Consider the following 19681-nt stretch of genomic DNA (forward strand, 5'->3'; position numbering starts at 1 on the left):
TAAAATGTTCACAAAATGAAAAATTCTTTAAGCTGAGGAAAACTTTCATAATGAACCTCAAATTGGGGGGGGGGGGTTAAATAACTGAAATATTTATTTAGCACTGGAAAAGTAAATTCTTAGTTGCCCATGGGTGGCCATGTACAACAGACAGCTGACAAAGTCTGCTTAATAAAATATACAACATATTTTTTCTTATGCAAAATCAGCAACAATCTGGGATAATTCAGATTTATTATGGGGTAACTGTCAAAAGTTTGTATCTGTGACAATAACGATGAAAAACAACCCAGAGTCCATTCAGCTTTATCTGGCAGATGGAAGGTACAATCCTAGGGCAACAGAATTTTCAAAAACAGTACAGTTGACGAAGTGTAAAAGGGTTCTAATTACTTAGTGACAACATAAAGTGTTCCATGGAGAACTGTGTCTCCTAAATCTCACATTCTTCATACCTATCTTTACCTTTCTAGGTGTCTTTCAGTCTAACACATATCTACCTGCTGATCCTTCAGATACAAAGTGTCTTTACATCCCAAATGTTATCAATGCTTCCCCGCACCCCCCAACTGAAGCTCTTATTTCAAAGAATACACTGAAAGTTTAGAGGAGGAAATAAAAAAGGAGAAAGGAAAATCAAGCCACTTTCCCCCAGAGCAGTATATAAAACTGCAGAAGAGTTTTCCTGTGTTGAAATTAGCATGCTTTTGTAATGAATAACATCTCAGTGAAAGTAAATTAACACAATCTGCCAGGTAGAGAACTAAAAAGAGGACTTTTAACAGCTATCTTCTAAAATGTCCTTCTGTTACTAAAAAGGCTGCTTTATCAGTTCCAACAGTTATGATGGGATTTAACTTTTAATCAATTCCAACTTTTATATTTAAAAAATTTACTGCAAGAAAAAATTAGCTATCTCATGGCTCATGAAATTCTAGGACAGGAGCAAGATAAATTCCTCTTGTTTAAGACAGACAATAGACCACATTAGTTAAATGGATTTTGTTTTACTTCATTCATTGAGACACCTGCAATTGCTAACAAAAATTCCCAGTGTATGCTTTGCTCGCTAATTTGGGGAAACTTTGTTTTATATTTTTCCCATTCAAACTGATTTATCAAAACAAGCTGACATTTTTTAAATTATCCAATAGAAGGGACATGATTTAAAACATCCTAGAGAAATGATGTTATCAGTAATTTACAATTTAAAAAAACTCAGCCACAAAAAATGTCAAAGCTAAAAACAAAGAGTTTTACTATGACTCGGTGCTTTATACCCATCTGAAAGAAGTTATATTTTAATATGATGTAAAGGCAACATTGAAAGTTTTTCTTTAAATTAACCACCTAATTTGTCCCTAAAATTACAAAGAATCAAAGTCTTTTACAGGTCAAGTGCAATAAACTAAAATGTTCTTTCAGCACAAAGCAGCACTAGAAAAAGTAACAGTTATAGACAGAGTTGACTAGTTTTGCAGTGGCTGCTCCATCAATAACAGACATCAGCAGACGGTATCCATTCCAGAGCACAGACACAACTACAGACTAGATGCGAAGAATGCTTCACACACTTGGCTGATAAATGTTCTTTGTCTTTGTATCTTTCTATTTTGAATGAAGTGGATTTCTTATTAAAGTTTAAATCAGATCACATCAGTTGGCGGTTTAAACAACATGATGAGGTATGAAAGCTCTGAATATCCCTAATGTTCAGCAGGATTTACCAGAGATATAACAGCTTGTCAGGGGAACTTTCAAATAGTTACACTTTGGGGTTATAATGAATTCTAGAAGAGGACAAGATTAAAGAGGTTTAAAAGGATATTCTCTGAAAAAGAAGTGAGCAACTTTTCCTTCAGAATTCATTTTGAACAGCACATCAACAAAAAATCTTCTCTGATAATGTGTCCCAACATTGAGTCAAGATGGCCAACTAGCACCAAGAAATCGTATTGAACTCAGTTGCAGTTCTCTTGGCAATTAAGCTTATTTTTCTCATTCCAGTCCGAGCACAAATGTGGATCACTGAAGACAGTACTGGAAGCGCCATTTGTAGGTAGAGGTTGTAGTCATTAAATGAGCCAGAAGGTAGAAACTTTTTATTTTATGGAAGGGACTTGACTGGGCAGTACTAGTAGGAGATGAAATGATTAGGGAACAATGAGGTTATAAGAAAAAGATCACTGCCCTTATTTGGGTTAAACAGGTCTGTCCAGAAGATGGTCACTGAAAATAAGGATGCTACTTATGCGCAGCATGAATACACTAGAATTCAGCTGCAGCTAACTAAGGAAAAAAAATAATCCCTAAGTAACCTTTAGAAGCATATATTATTTGCCAGTCACAGAAGGGAACAGCACCTAAGGTGAACTCCAACTTAATGAGGACCTTGATCAGGACCACAAAGCCTGAAACATTTGTTTTAATGCAGAAACAGCCCTAGTCACACTGGTTAAGTTTGGGAAAATCAGAGGTGTTTTTTTTTTTCCTTTTCTGTTTTTAACTTTTTTATTGAATTACAGGATACGGTTTTGATCACTAAGGATTCTAAATCTTCATACCAGTATTAGAACTGTATCACTTCCAAACCCTAAGACACGTTAAGACCTAAGAGAAGCAATAGCCATACAAATTAATATGTGCCCCTCTCCTTTCTGCTCTAAGGGAATCTTCAAACCAGTTATCACATTTAAGAGTCAAAGTGTTAATTCTTCAGCATTCCTGACAACTAGAAGCACATTCACTGAAGGCTGAAGGTGAGGGAGCGGATGGTTTACTATCTGTGGAGAATAGCGTCAATAGAGGAAAGAAAACCATCCAATCTCAGTAAGGATTAATGCAAATTTGGCTAGAAAAAGCCACCAGTTAATCCAAGGGTTCACTGTGGAAGAACTCATGAAAAGTACTCTGAAGTACACAACAGGTCTAAACATCTCCCTTGTTGCAAGTAGTTGTGTGAAATTCAAAGTAAAGATTTAGTCTCATCTTTTAATGTCAGTATTTTTTCCCACATTAAAGGGAATGAGGAGTCCTCCTTTTCCCCCACAAAAAAAAAGGGAGCCACATTAACATGTGTATATTCCCATGACTCTATAATATGTAAGTGCGGATCTCGAAAGCCTAGGGTTTTCCATAACAGAGTGGGCCGTTCTGGTTATTACCCTTTTATTAGAAGGGTATTCCACCACAGAGAGCCAAAGGTTTTCCAGATGTGTGTAAGAGAGCAGGTGCGCAAGGCAAGCAAATGAGCGCAAACAGTATTATGGAAAACATTTGAGAAGTTAGCTCCATGAGGACTGTGGGCTCCACAAGAGGACTTGACTGGGTAGCCTGGTCTGACACAGGGACATGAAAGCAGAGATTGCTTCAAAGCTGGAAACCTTCCATAGGTGCCTCACACTGCTGGAAGATGTACTGCTGCTGGCTGAGGTCAACCTGGGGTGCGATGCTGCTGTCCTCATCCTCGGTCCCAAAGTAATGCTCAATAAGATCAAAGGCCTTCTGGTAGATCTCTTGGTTTTCATGACTCTGTAAGAATTCAATTTTATCCAGGCCTAAAATGAAGAATTTTAAAAAATCTGTTATACACCTGTTAGAAATTTTAATAGAACTGTATTTTGCCATGTTTGTTTTTCTGATGTAAAGGAAGATTCTTTACTTACTTCTCATAAGCATTTTGCAACAACACAGAAAATATTCCTCCAGTTACAACTGAATAGAAGTATTGCAAACTGACATCTTAAACATGTGTACAAGCAACAGTGAGATCCCAAAAGCAAAAAATTTCTGTAACAGTCATATCATCCTATGCCTAAGGCCAGTAGCAGAAGTTTTCCTATTGGACTGTGTCTGTGGCCTAAGTTTACTCTTAGCTCTAGTTCTATCTACCCAGGCTCTGAGCTAACCAATATTATTTCAACAAAGGTGTAACATCCATAAATCAATCAGCCAGAATCAATTTATACTGGTTTAAGGAAGAAGTCCAACCAGAAAAACTAGCCAACACATACTCACTTTACTAAGTTTAATACATCTGAGCTAGGCTTTCTTTTACCTACAGCTTATAAGCAATCTAATGGCTACAGCAATACTGGAAATAAATGTTAACAGTGCTCAGAAAAAAAAAAAAGTACATATACATATTAAAAACCACATATATATACACACATATCCAAAAATTAACAAGCAAAATATCTAGGTAAAGGAACATTTGTCTTTTTATACATTTCAAAATTTTTTACACTAAGCAAGAATATAGTTTTTATAATCAAGCCTTTTAAAAAGTGGTAAACTGTTAAAGTCATTTTGGAAAACAATTCTGCATTATCTGATAAATCTGAAGATGACTGTGCCCTATGACGCCTAATTTCAATCTTAGGAATAAACAGACCTTAGAGTAGTGCTTTTCAATAGTGGCTATACATGAAAATCACTTAGGGAACATAAAAGTTATAAAGTACAATGGTAAACCAATGAATAAAAGTACAGTTAGAACTGAGATTGGAAGAATGAGGAAACCAAAAGGCATAGTGCATAGTGACTCTACTGTTTCTAATGAAACTCTAGAAATCTTTACAGTTAGGAGCAAAGGAATTGGGAAATGCGATACAAAATCAGAACTCTAGTATCTTAGAAAAGGAGTGGAATGGGATGTTGTCTATAGTAGCTACGGGTGCTCTTGAGGTTCAGATGTACTAGTAAGAATACAGAAGTATCATAATGGTGGGCAGCATCAGGGAATAAAAGATCCTAACAGTCCAATGTAAAAAGGGCTAAACTTAGGATACTTGCTTCTCTTCACATCTACAATGCATCTGTTTTCCAATCCTGCATGCCAAATATTTATAGGAGAAATTTTTTGTATGAGTTTGCTAATGACAGGTGTGAACAGGCCAAAAAGCATGGAGAAGAAAGAAAAAAATAATTTCAGGACATCTATTAATCTCGCTTACCATACGCTTCTTCAATCAAAGCACAGTAAGGATTAATGCCACTGCCATTCCTTTTGGCTTCTTGTTCTCCAAGCCTCAGGATATTTTCCAAGCCATTTAGGGCGACCTGTACAATCTTAGAGTCCATGACTGTGAGGAGATCACAGAGTGGCTTGATACAGCCCAGTTCTACGAGGTACCTAAATTGATAGAACAATTTAGTCACACAAAGCTTTTAATTTCATAAAACTTCAGTGAAATTGGTGGAAGGGAAATCCTCAAATTCATTGAAGAAATAAAAGTAGGCACTCGTTCAACCATACAACCTACACCTTGTCCAAAAAAGTCCAAGAGACACTGACAGCAAATAAAACACGAAAAGACACCCAGCATGTGTCACTGGGAGGCTGCAAATCAAAACTAATGACCCCACACCTGTTAAAATGGATAAAATCCAAAACACTGACAACACCACATGCTGAAAAGGATGTGGAGAAACAACATCCTTTTTATTTTGCTTGAGACATCTCATTTTTTGCTGGTAGGAATAGAAAATAAGATAACCACAGTGAAAAACACCTTGGCAGTTTTTTTTTTTTTTTTTAAGAAAGCTTTTCATATGACCCAGCAATCACACTCCCCAGACATTTACCCAATTGCAATGAAAATTTATGTCCACACAAAAACCTGTACAAGTGTATCTACAGGAGTTTTATTCGTAACTCAGGTGAATGAATAAACTACAGTGCATCCAGACAATGGAATACTGTTCTTGTATAATCACAAAGTTGTGTCCAACCCTTTTGCAACTCCAAGGACTATAGCCCACCAGGCTCCTCTGTCCATGGGATTTCCCAGGCAAGAATACTGGAGTTGGTTGCCACCTCCTTCTCCAGGGAATCTTCCCCACCTAGGGATCAAACCCTGCATTGGTAGGTGGATTCTTTACCACTGAGCCACCAGGGATTCAGTGATAAAAATAAAATGAGCTATCAAGCTATGAAAAGATGTGAAGGGACCTTAAATGCATATTGCTAAATGAAAGAAACTAGTCTGGAAAGACTCCATACTGTATGATTCTAAATACATAACATTCTGGAAAGTATAAAACTTTTATAAAGGCAACAGAAAAGAATAGTGGTTGCCAGGGATTTGAGGGAGGGGGTAAGGGTGTAGTGATGAACAGGTGAAGAAGAGGGGACTTTTAGAGCAGTGAATGATATAACAATGGTGGAAACATTCATCAAAATCTGTAACTGTACAACAAATAATAATCCTCAATATAAAATATGAATTTAAGCTAATAATGTATCAGTACTGGTTCTACTGTAACAAGTGTAACCATACTAAAGTAAGATTTTACTAGAAGAAATTTACAAAGTATACAGGAACTTTTATTATCATCTCAATTTGTCTCTTTTAAAAGCCTTAATTTTTTAAAGTTTTATATCATACTTAGCTTTATTATTTACCATGGAATGAATTTAATAGTATTGTGCATAATTTTATTTAAATATTTACTGATAATTTAGATGATATGTCCTTCGACAGGCTAGGTCACTCAAATACAGACTACATAGGCCTAAAGCCATTTCTGACCATTTCCCTTTCCTTTACAGCACAGTTTTTAGTCACTAAAACCTGTTAACCATTCCTTCAACATATCTATATTAAATTCTCAGTTTCTCTTAAAAAAAAAAAAAAAAAAAAGCTTCCTTAGATTATATCAGCTGCTGCAAATTTGAAAATCATAGAAAAACATAAAGAAAAATAAAAAGTATCCAGAGATAACCACTATTATATCCCACTGTGCTACATATAAGCAGGATGACTTTGGACAAGTTATCTGATCTGTGTCTCAGTTTCCTCAAGTAGAGAAATCTGGCAACCACACTAAGTCTGTCATTAAATGTCACCAAAATTTTAAAAGTAGTTAATTAAATAGATGCTTACATGTCTGCACTTAAAACTCCACTGGCCTATACAGGCAACATCAATTGGATATTTCAGAGACTTGTTCAGAATCTCCAAATTGTCCTCAAGCTTGATCCTGGTCTATGTCTGATGTGATCTCCTCTCCCCACTAGAAATCTTGGTTCAGTGACCTCTTATCCTTATATTTTCTTTTAAAACCTCATTACTTTTGTAATACTGTTTGGTTGTAAAATCTTTTATTATTAAAACCAGTGTACTGAAAACTTGATTCAGGATTAAAAACAAATTTTAAGTTATAAAAAGCTTCTAGAACTTGTATATAATTAAATGAATAAATATTGACTAAAACTATTTTAAAACTACCAAAAAATGTTCTAGTAAGTAAATTCAGAGTTTTGAAGATTTGAGTAGATTTTATCTGCACAAACATGGTATTAGTATTTCTTGTATTCCGGCACAGTTCATTAAATGAGCTCTGGGTTCCAAATTCTAGCCATTTAAATTATACCTCCTTACAAGATCAGAGGAATTTAAGGTGCTATTTTCTGCTGCAATCATTCATCTTTGGAGACTTAAAGACTACCATAGTGGTGTTCCACTATTGATACAAGTTTCTCCAAACAAAGTAACCTTCATCAAAACAGAGGACCAGGGGAGCTGGGCTGGTAGGAGATGGAAAATCATACCACTTTGAGAAAAGCATGGTTCAAGTCTGGAACTGGCTCCAATGAATGGTGTATTTCAAACATTTAAGGAAGCTGTGGTACATATACACCATGGAATATTACTCGGCCGTAAAAAGAATTCATTTGAATCAGTTCTAATGAGATGGATGAAACTGGAGCCCATTATACAGAGTGAAGTAAGCCAGAAAGATAAAGATCATTACAGCATACTAACACATATATATGGAATTTAGAAAGATGGTAATGATAACCCTATACGCAAAACAGAAAAAGAGACACAGATGTACAGAACAGACTTTTGGACTCTGTGGGAGAAGGCGAGGGTGGGATGTTTCAAGAGAACAGCATGTATATTATCTATAGGGAAACAGATCACCAGCCCAGGTGGGATGCATGAGACAAGTGCTCAGGCCTGGTGCACTGAGAAGACCCAGAGGAATCGGGTGGAGAGGGAGGTGGGAGGGGGGATCAGGATGGGGAATACGTGTAACTCCATGGCTGATTCATGTCAATGTATGACAAAACCCACTGCAATGTTGTGAAGTAATTAGCCTCCAACTAATAAAAATAAATGGGAAAAAAAAAAAAGAAAAAAAAACAAACACTTGGATAAAGCAATCAGTGATAAAGCAATCACTGATGCTACGTGGCTTTGTGTCAGGAAAGGCTTTCATTAAGAAAATTTCCGATGAGCAACAAACTCACCGTGTCTTAAACCATCTCTCTTAAGACAGGATTTTGCTTCTTCTGTGTCCTAATTTTTATCAACAGCGTCACTTTTTCCTTCAGTCTAGCTCTTTCCTTTCCTTTTCAATCTGTTACCAAATCCTATAGATCTCTTTCCAATATTTAGACCCGTACCTCACTGCTACAGCTATTATATATATATTTTGCTCACACAGCATGTGGGATCTTTAGTTTCCACTAGGGATCAAACCTATATGCCCTGCAGTGGAAGCAGTGAAGTCTTTTTTTTTTTTTCTTTAACATTTGAATAGAAAATTTATTATTTTCATCTTCCAAGTGTTTTCTTTTTCTATCAGGGGAAAAAAAAGAAATCTTAAGGACAGTTGTCACTTGCTGCCAAATTGAGGGTAGTCTTTCTACAGTGGTTTAGTTGCTAAGTCGTGTCTGACTCTTGTGACCCCATGAAGTCTTAAACACTGGATTGGAAAGGAAGTCTAAGTCCTTACAGCTATTACTGTAATTTTCACCATCACTGCGTACTAAACTATTAATACTACAATGGCATCTTAACTGCTCTCTTTCCTCTCCTCACAACACTGTCTTTTTCATATCACTCTTAATATTAAAGACACTCCAAAGCCTTCCTAATATCCAAGATTAAAGCCTTCATCCCAGTTTTCAAAGTCTATCAATTATTTAATTCCTCATCCCTGCAAAATAATAGCCCATAGAGAGATTGATTTGCCTTTTCCAATAACGTTTACTGTGCACATTTCTTCATGATATTCTCTCCTCTAAAACTGCCAAATCTCTGCTCAAATGGCAAGTTTCATCTCTTATGAAACTTTAATTCCAGGCAACATTATTTATCCTTCAGTTTTAAGAACTGTAGTATGTATTAGCATTTGATTATATTTAACCTAAAATTCTGAGTACTTCCCAAGTTATTCATAACTGGTTCTTGCATCTAAATCTTGTCTTCTCAACAAGAATAAGCAAAAGCCACATAGATGTCTTTTATCAGTAATAAAGTTATTTTATTTTCTATAATTTAGACTGTAATATTTTCATAATAATCTTTCGATATAACTCTTTAATTAAGAAAAAAATGGCTAGGAGATTGATAATTAACTTCATTATTACAAATAGCTATGCTGAACTTTAAAAAGGGATAGGAGCCGTTCCATTCCTAAGAGAGCAAAACACCCTGAACAGTTCCTGATGGATACCATGGTATTTTTTAAATGTCTTTAAAATATACACATGTACAGTTTCATTATGTCAATTAAGAAAACATACTGGTATAAAATACAGTGACAATAATTACAAATCTGAATCTGAACATAAAACTTGACTATCAACTGTTCTGTGTGCATGCGTGTTAAGTTGCTTCAGTCATGTCCAACTCTGTGCAACCCCATGACTGCAGCCTACCAGGCTCCTCTGTCCAAGGGATTCTCCAGGCAAGAACACTGGAGTGGGTTGCCGTGCCCTCCTTCAGGGGATCTTCCCAACCCAGCGTTGAACCCGAGTCTCTTACATCTCCTGCACTAGCAGCCAGGTTCTTTATCACCAGCGCCACCTGGGAAGCCCCATCAACTGTTCTAATAACTTCTATATTACTTCATGTTACTGCCATCTGGTGGTGACATATTTAAAAATCATAGTACTCCAAACCAGAATTTTGAAGATTAAAAAAGACTCAATCTCATATAAATACGTTCTGAAGACCACTTGAAGTCCTCCTTGACTAACCTATCCACGATGAACTCTACTGAAATAGATACTGCATGTGTTAATCTATTTAAATTGTATTATTTCAGGTATATACCTCTGATTTTCTGTAATTGATCAATTTCTGAAATCTTAGGACTACTTTACCTTCTCATGTTGAAATTTCAAACACAGCACTAAAAGTCAGCTGAGCACCTACTTTTAATCCACAAAGAAACAATATCAGAAGTATCTATTTTCCCCCATGTTACATATGTAGAAAAGGTGAATGGTTTAACACTCATTGGTGACCATCTTCTCATTTGAATTCCCCAAAGTACGTTAAGGCAGGATATATCCATAATCAAACATTTGATTATATGATATTCTTTTGAAGAATTGATCCCTATCCATATTTATGCATTCTCTAGCCATTAAGGTTGTAAATTGCTGCTCTAGGGGCCATTTAAGTCTCAATCTAATACAAATCTCTCCCTTTACTAAATAATAGTACTTTAGGAGACTTGCCTCTACTGAATTTGGCACTTTCATACTTCTCTTTCTAGGCTGTGCATTTCTATTATTAAGACATCTAAACAAGAAATAGCAAGTTAGCTATTAAAGTTAGACTCTTTAAGAATTCTACAAGTAACCTACTGGACTACCCACAATGTTTTTGATCAGACAGCTTTCAGAGGAGGCTCAAGTCACCCCATAAGTATTTCAATGGCCTCAAACCTCAACTACGCCTTCCTTCTCACGTCCCAGAATTATCTTTGGCAATAAAGAATGGGCGAAATATTAAGAAATCAAATATATGCGAGTTTAATTATGAAAATAATAACAATCTTCCAAGAGGCCAGAGTTAAGCATTCTTAACTGGGAAACAGAATGATTTTCTTTACAAGGCACTACTTGGCTAGTACTTACTTGATCTGTTCAGCTGATCCTCCAGAAGTTGCATTTGTGATGGCCCAAGCAGCTTCTTTCCTTGTCCGAAACTCAGCAGTTTGTAATATACTAATAAGGGCTGGGAAAATGTTGGCATCTATCACAGTCTGAAATTAAATTAAAGAAAACAAAATTACAGGAGTTGTAAAAATGTCCATGATACTACTTATAACTTTTCAGCTAGCTTTACTGACGTTGCCCCTCCCCTGTTAAAGATCCACCAGAAAGAGTTAACTTCTCATTATTCCAAACTTTTTGGCTACACTTAGTAACACTAACATCCTTCCTAGAGTTTGTGACCTTGTAATCGCCTTGTTTTCTATTCTACATGGGTTCTTTTCTTTTATTGTTCTCTCTTATTCCATTCACAGTAACAAATTTTAAAGGTTCAATTCTCTGTTCCTCAGCCATTCTCCTTTCTTTCACAGCATCCACTCTCACATGTGTGTTATACAGCTCCAGTCCCCATTTCTCACTGGAATTCCAGTCCAAGGTGGCTGAGAGCTTACTTTACATCTGCTATCCACCTTAAACATATCATCTGCTCTATCAGGTCTTTCTTCAAACCTCTCTAGTTCACAAAGGCTGTTTTGTATTTATTTATTCATTCTAAATTCAATCAGTCACCAACTCTTCCTTACATTCTCAATTCAGAACATCCTAAGTCCATCTTTTCCTTTAGCACTGCCACAATCTCACTCCAAGCCACAACCTCCCACCCAGATTACCAGAATAGCCTTTAGTTAGACAGAGTACTTTTATTCAGTCCCTCTCATATACTAAAGTAGTCTTCCTCAAATTGCTTTCTTCATGTTTCTCCTCAGTTCAAGAACCTAAAATGGGTTATCATTTCCTGTACCAAAAAACTACACAATTGATGGTAGCAGACAATAAACTACAGCTGAAAACATGCTATAAATTGCCATAGCTATAAATCCCAGTCCCTGACAGCCTTCTGGGGGGTGACTAACAATGGTTTCCTGGTCAAGAACTCTTTCCATTATACCATTGAAGGAAACCAGTAAAGTTTCGTGGAAAGATGCTTTATCTTGGTCCTGTCATTTACTGAAGGTATCTGTGAGCAAATCATTTTATTTCTCTGAGCCTCAGTTTCATCTTTAGTCAAGAATGTTGGATTAGATGACCTCTACAATTCTACTCAGCTCAAAGTCTATAGTATATCTGTTCTACTTTGTTGTTTCAGCCTTTCTCATGGTCTATCCTGAAACATCTGGCCCACTACTTGGTCTCTCAGTTGGGTCACTCTCCCACTAAAACAAGAACAAAAATCAAGGGCAGATAACCATTTAGGGAAAACTAGGTCCCCAGAGATTCATGAAAAACTGAAGCAATCTAACACGAGTCCATTAAAAGATAAATATTAAAAAATAAATAAATATAAGTCTAAAAAGACTTAACCTCTATAATGCAATAAAAAAAAGTAGTAGACTAAATAAGACGGCATTGAAAATCAGTGGTCTCCAAGGCAATAATGGAAAGAAAAAAAAAAGTACACACACACACACATACACTTTAAATGCTGACTGAATAAAACCTTAAATAATAAAAATATAGAATAAAGATGGGTGGTATGAGATTACCTGGATCTGTGCCCTATTTCCAGCTGTGATATTAGATATTGTCCAACATGCCTCCTTTTTGATAGACTCCTTTGGGCTACTCAGCAAATGCAACAAACTCTGCAGAGCTGAGCAATTCAAAATTACCTGAAGGAAAAGTTTGAAAAGGTTACTTACTGTACTGATCCAAACAGAAGTAAATCTCTAACTCACACACTTTATCTTAGGAAAATACAGGCAAAAAAAAAAAAAATCTCTCCTTGAAATTTTAGACTTAATTTTACACATGTGAAAAAGTATTCACTGCTAAAAAGAATTCATTTCTAAGATTATCAAAGTAATTTCATTATATATACTCAACAACTGCTAGACATAATATATAGCACAATGTGCCTTATTCACTTTACTATGCCTGTAGCGTATTAAAATATCTTTCCAGTAAGTGGCCAGAAATTAGTTAAGTGGTCTCAGATTTTTAAGTCTTCTGATGACTCTCTACCTGGTAGTCAACAAATCAATATATACTTAGTTAAGAATACCAGGTGCTTTACAGGTTACAAACATTGAAAATACATGCCCCCAGCTATCAAACAGCTTACAAAGCTAAAGAAAGTAAGAAAAATATAAGTGAACAAGGAAATCTACTCTACCAGAAACTAAAATCATAAAGTTATAAAGTTAAAATAATATGTGACAGGCTCAAGAATCAATCATTAAAGAAGAGAAAAGTGAAAGTCACTCAGCCCTGTCCAACTCTTGGCGACGCCATGGACTATACACTCCATGGAATTCTCTAGGCCAGAATACTGAAGTAGGTAGCCTTTCCCTTCTCCAGGGGATCTTCCCAACCCAGAGATTGAACCCACATTTCCCACACTGTAGATGGATTCTTTACCAGTTGAGCCACATGGGAAGCCCCTAAAGAAGAGAACAGCATATCTAGTCTAGAAACAAATGCAAGTATTTATAAAGAATTAAGTATATATACTTTTTTCTTCAAGAAAGGATTAACTGACTGGTAGTCTTATTTAATAGATGGTTCTAGTGAAGAACTAAAGAACCTCTTGATAAAGATCAAAGAGAAGAGTGAAAAAACAGGCTTCAAATTCAACATTAAAAAAAATAAGATTATGACATCTGGTCCTATTACTTCATGGTAAATAGATGGGGATAATGTGGAAACTGTCAGATTTCATTTTCTTGGGTTTCAAAATCAATGTGGACGGTGACTGCAGTCACAAAATTAAAAGACACTTACTCCTTGGAAGAACAGCTATGACAAACCTAGACAACATATTTAAAACCAGAGATATCACTTTGCTGACAAAGGTCCAGATAGTCAAAACCATAGTTTTTCCAGTAGTTATGAATGGATGTGAGAGTTGGACCATAAAGAAGGCTAAGCGCCAAAGAACTGACACTTTGAAACTGGAGAAGACTTGAGAGTCCCTTGGACTGCAAAAAGATCAAACCAGTCAATCCTAAAGGAAATCAGTCCTGAATATTCACTGGAAAGTCTGATGCTGAAGGTGAAGCTCCAATACGTTGGCCACGTGATGCGAAGAGCTAACTCACTGGAAAAGACTCTGATGCTGGGAAAGATTGAGGGCAAGAGGAGAAGAGGGTAAAAGAGGATGAGATGGTTGGATGGCAATACTGACTCAATAGACATGAGTTTGAGCAAACTCAGGGAGATAGTAAAGCACAGAAAGCCTGGTGTGCTGCAATTCATGGGGTTGCAAAGAGTTGGACAGGACTTAAGTGACAGACTGAGCAACAAGGACAACTAGAATAAGGGGTAACTAGTTGAAAAAAATTGTTAAATCAATTCTTAACCCCAAACAGTTACTAAAATAAATTTGCAATCTATTTAAAGAGTAAATATAAAAAAGAAACCATAAAGCAGAAGAAAATATTAATATAAACTAGCCAGTTAACAGCTAGTTTGGAGGACAGTGAAGGACTTTCCAAGCATTAAAAAGAGTAAAAGAAATTATAGGGGAAAAGTTAAAATTTTACCAAACAGAAATTTTTGTATGTCAAGAAATTCATGAAAATTAAAATGCACAGCAATGTGTAAAAGCATTTGCAACAGAAAAGGCTGCTGTCTTTAGTATGTAAACTGATAAGAGAAACTACAATTTTAATAGCAAATTACCTCACAAAGAAATGAAAATTAAAATGAAGCCAGTTTTGCCTATTAATTCAGAAAGTAACAAAACTTGTAGTTTAACAAGTACAGTCATTCCAAATAACAGTATAAAAAAGTCACAAAGCAATTTGTTAAATGCTGAAGACGTGGTATGGAAAATAAGCATGTCAGAAGTTAAAGAATTACTTGAGAAAGAGTAATAAGAAAAAAAAAAAAGACTTCATGGGACAGGGTGGGAGGAAACACTCTGAAACTCAGATAGGATTTTATAAGCAAAGAAGAGGGAGGACAAAGCATATGGAAGGATTAGAAAATAAAAAATGCTGATAAACTATCACAAAGTACTGAATTAAGAAAACATCAGTGAAACTATTAAGGAAAGGTTCTGTACCCCCAAAATTAACAGGAGGCTAGAAAGAAGAATGAAACTAAAATACTGCAGTACAAATTCCTAAGTCTTTCAAGATTCTTTATCTCATAGGCACTAAAGCTCAATGTTTCTAGAAGGAAAATAATGTGAACAGTTATTTTAGAGAAGATTAAGCACTTATTATTAGGAAGAATACACCGAGAGGGGTAAATGCCTGGGAGAGCAGGAGGATAAATAAGGTAGGTACAGCACCAACCTCTGTACGTGAGAAAACAGGGCCCAAACTAAGGTAATCAGGTGTGGACCTAGAAACAATAAAGGGACTTGCCTGGTGGCGCAGTGGGTAAGATACCGCCTGCCAATAATGCAGAGGATATGAGTTTGATTCCTGGTTGGGAAGATTCCACATGCCACAAAGGCTGTGCACAACTACTGAGCCCAGGCTCTAGGGTCTGCATGCTGCAACCACTGAAGCCTGCATGTTCTAGGGCCCATGAGCCGCAAGCTACTGAGCCTGTATGTCACAACTACTGAATCCTGCACACTTAGAGCCCGTGCTCCACACAAGAGAAACCACTGCAATGAGAAGCCTTCACACCACAATGAAGAGCAGACCCTATGTGCTGCAACTAGGGAAAGACCACACAAAGCAACAAGGTCCAGCACAGCCAAAATTCAATAAAAACAGTAAGAATCCATAAGACCTGCTGACTTGCTATCAAAAAAAAGTATGAGAGAGAGAGATACCTAACATGACTGCCAAGTTTCAAGAGTGGGTGAATAAATCGTACCATTAATTGAAGTGGGGAAAAATCAAAACTTGGAACTCACTTTGTGGGGGAGAAGATAAAGTGAGACAGGTACTAGAGACATGTTATTGGAACTTGAGAGAGATCAGAACTATATATAGATTCAGAACTTCATTTATTAGGTAAATATTTTTTGAGTCTCTAAGGACTATATAAGTTTTAAGTTTCCTTTCCATTCCTATACCCCAGCTACCCACAGAAACAACCAACGTTATTAGCTTCCTGTGTGTGCTTCCTGAGAAATTTTATGCAATTACAAACACACATATTGTTTCTTTCTCCTCTCCTCTCCGCCACTCTTACACAAAGAGTAATGTATGCTACACAATAATCTGTGCTTTGTTTTCCTTTTTAAACAACAGAACCTGAAAAACATTCTGTATATTAAAACATGCTTAACAGGTTCTTCATTCTGTTGCACAGCATTTCATTATACAGGTGCCAGACTTTAAAGGATCTTAGAATACTATCCAACAACAATTGGGGGCTATAAAAACATTTTAAGAGAATGACATGATCAAATTTGCACGTTACAAGCATCCTTCCGGTGACACGGGAACAGTACAGTACAAAATGTGTGAACTAAGCACTGCAAGGAATAAGCAGAGATGACCATCATTAGTGACTGATAAGAAAGATAGAAGAAAGGCAGTAATCAAACTAACAAACTAACTAGGTTTTTGTCTTGGGCAACCGCTGGGGTCATTCACCAAGACAGGAATGTAAATAAGCAAAGGGCCAGATATACCAGGAAAAACAACAGTTTCTCTATGGACAGAATAATTTTAAAGTAAATATTAAGAGCTGCAAGACATCTGAGAACAAAGTTTCCTTAATTTTAGAGAAGAGAAAAATGAAGACATTAAATGTCTTGCTGAAAGTCAGAGCTGGTTAAGAAAGAGCTAAAGTTGAAACCTAGTCCCCTACAGAGGATAATCCCATAAAGAGAAATGAACAGGTAAAGGAGCTTGCTAAAGAAAAATAAATGGTCAGTGAGGCAGGAGACCCAAAATACTTCAACAACACAGAAGCCTAGGAAGATAATTTTAAAGATGATGCCAAGGCATCTGAGGGATCAAGAATAAAAACAGCTGGAAGAATCCACCGTGAGTGATGTATCTTGATATAAAAGTTGAATGGAATAGAGGATAACATTAAGAACTAGGAGTGCAGATCCTCCTCATTCAGGAAACTTACCATGTACAAAATGGAGGAAGCTACCAGGGAAGATGACATGAAGCTGACAGAAAGGATGCTACTGGAAACTTCTGATGCTCACAGGAATCCCTTCAAGTAGATGCAGTGAGAAATAAATCTAACCAAAAGGATAAGTTGCACTAGTGTGTGTGTGTGTGTGTCTGTGTGTGTGGGGGGGGGGGGGGGGGGGGCCAGCAGCTCAGTTGTATCAGATTCTTTGTGATCCCAAGGAACCCACCAGGCTCCTCAGGAACCCAAGCAGTAGATCAAGACAGAGATACAGAGAGTGAAGGTATTGAAAGTAGCTACCAAAGCTAACATTTAACAAACATCAATGAAACAAAGTATCAATTCTCCCCAATAATATGGAGTTAAATACTATAATGGAAACATACTGGTGGTGGGGCTGTGGGGGTGTCAATGTGCTATTTTGGAAGGAAAAAAAAGTTACCATTTATTCATACCTGTGTCTGAATATCATCTCCTGTGACAATGTTTCCAACAGCCCGCAAAGCAGGAGAAACCACTTTATAATCATTATGCCTGCAACCATAAAAAGAAAAGATGTATTATATCCAACAGTAACATCTGTAATCTCCTCTCCTTAGAGCCAAAACCCAAAAGATAAGTGATAGTATCTTGGACCAGAAAGGTACAAGGAACCCTACCAGGATGAGGAAATGTTTTTGGTATAACCAAGAAGGACTGTTTTTCCATTTAATATTTTTGGATAAAAGCTACAAATCTGTTCTAAAAACCTTTCCCAAGTATTTCATCACCTAGAGTCCAAGTTTTTCCTCTCATTCTTTAAAACAGGTTTCATTTATTCTTTACTTGGTTTCCATGGTTGCTGAGATAATAGAGAGCAACAGTAACATTTACATAGCACTTTTAAAGTTTTACAAATCATTTCGTTTTCACAGAAATAAAAACATGTCAACAGCTAACTACCTTGAAAATGAGTCAGGTTCCATACTTCAAATACTAAACTCCTTCTACTAAACTTCAGCTAACTTAATGGTCTGAAAACCCCCTCTAAAATCTTCTACATATCTGAAGACAGATATTAAGTTTTGACTTCACGCTAAGTAAGTTAATATCCTTTAACTTTCCTTAAATATCTTATTTTCTCTCCTGTTTAATGAGATTGATCACTCTTCTCAAAACTATGCCAGTTTCTTCACATTTAAGATCTGATGACCAAAAAGAAATGTTAAAATATATAGTAAAAGTCATTAAAGAGTACAAAAGATTACTTCCAAGATTCTGAATGCTGTACTTCTGACTCCTCCAGCATCACATTGCTTTTAATTCACAAAAGCATTATGCTACTGATCTGTACCCAGTCTGTGGCCAGCTACCATCACAGAGTTTTATACTCTATATATTATATTATCTAACCCATTCCATGTGTCATATTTGGAACAATGTTTCCTTTCATCTACTTTATACTTACTCCAATAAATTTCACATGGCTTGTAGTTATACTATTTCCCCATTATGTTATCACTCTAATTTTTTCTTCAATAGTATTTTCTGAAAATTTGATTAATACAGTCTCAAATTAGTTATGCCATCAGTAAATCTTCCACTTCATAAATGAAAGGGATCCAAAGATATATAGCAAATGAAATTCAAAGTCTGACACCAGTCTATAAGCTTTAAAGAGCTTAGACTAACTGAGCCTAGACTACATGAGACAAAAGATAAGTTTGCTATCCAGTGGTTTGTCTCAGAATATTAAGTATGAGCTAGAACTAAATAGTTCAGAGTTTTCCAAATGTTTTTGCTGAAGGGCTGCTCACAGAGGAAGAATAAGAGACTCTTTATAACCCTCAAAACAAAAAGCAAACAGATTTAATGTGAATATAAAAAGTAACAAAGGACAGTAGCCCAAAGCACAATGAATCAGTATAATACATTAATATTTGAGTATCAGCAACTAGAAAACTAGTATGAGAGACAAAAGAACACACAGACTTTCTTAAAGATATCTTACATCAACAGCTCCACAAGTCTCCTACATACTCCTGCATCAATGACTGCCTGAATTTTATCATTGGGTCCATCTGACAGATATGAGAGGGCCCAGCAGGCATCAGCCAGTACATCAGTGTCACTGACAAACAGCAACCAGGAAAGCACATTCAGACAAGGGGAAACCTGTAAAGGAAAGGTGACATGATTATGAAATTCAATAAAATAAAAGCAAGTGAGGAGTGGGGATCCAGAAAGCAACCAGGCACACACCTGGTGACTTCTGGGGTGATTAATACTTCTAGAGATGGAGTAATAAGTGGCCAAATGACATTTCCACCTTGCAGTTTACTTTGACAATAGTCAGAGCCCAAGGAAAACAATTTCAAAGAGCGAAGTTTAATATATACCAATTTTCAGGGTGGGATTCCTTGTCAAAACACTCTCTGTGGATCACAGATAAAGCAATTTTCCCAAGTGCTAAAGCTAGGAAATTCTACATTTCAGATACTTTGTTATGAACAAAAATGCCACATTTTAAGGTTAGTTCAGAGCTTTCTACAGGCAGTGAGATTTATTCCAAATTCAAACAAAAACAAAGACCTAGTTTTCTAGAAACAAAATTCTAACATTTTAGTTTATCAAAAATCATTCTCTTTCTATTCACATTAACACTAGTTGCTACACTCT

At 36.3% G+C, this 19681-nt stretch overlaps 1 protein-coding gene across 1 annotated transcript in view; it reads right to left on the reverse strand.

The window, feature by feature from the left end:
• Nucleotides 1-217: 217 nt before the first annotated feature.
• The window catches only part of KPNA1 (karyopherin subunit alpha 1), a 68578-nt gene continuing 49114 nt past the window's right edge, over nt 218-19681 (reverse strand). The window contains exons 9-14 of the mRNA XM_065942211.1: nt 19014-19177; nt 17479-17557; nt 12508-12633; nt 10886-11013; nt 4956-5134; nt 218-3557 (exon numbers count right to left, since the gene is read on the reverse strand). Of these exons, the coding sequence (XP_065798283.1) occupies nt 3370-3557; nt 4956-5134; nt 10886-11013; nt 12508-12633; nt 17479-17557; nt 19014-19177 (864 nt within the window). The 3' untranslated portion in view covers nt 218-3369. The remainder of the gene's footprint in view (nt 3558-4955; nt 5135-10885; nt 11014-12507; nt 12634-17478; nt 17558-19013; nt 19178-19681) is intronic.

Source organism: Muntiacus reevesi, chromosome 8 (genome assembly GCF_963930625.1).
Source record: "Muntiacus reevesi chromosome 8, mMunRee1.1, whole genome shotgun sequence".
NCBI classification, from domain to species: Eukaryota; Metazoa; Chordata; class Mammalia; order Artiodactyla; family Cervidae; genus Muntiacus; species Muntiacus reevesi.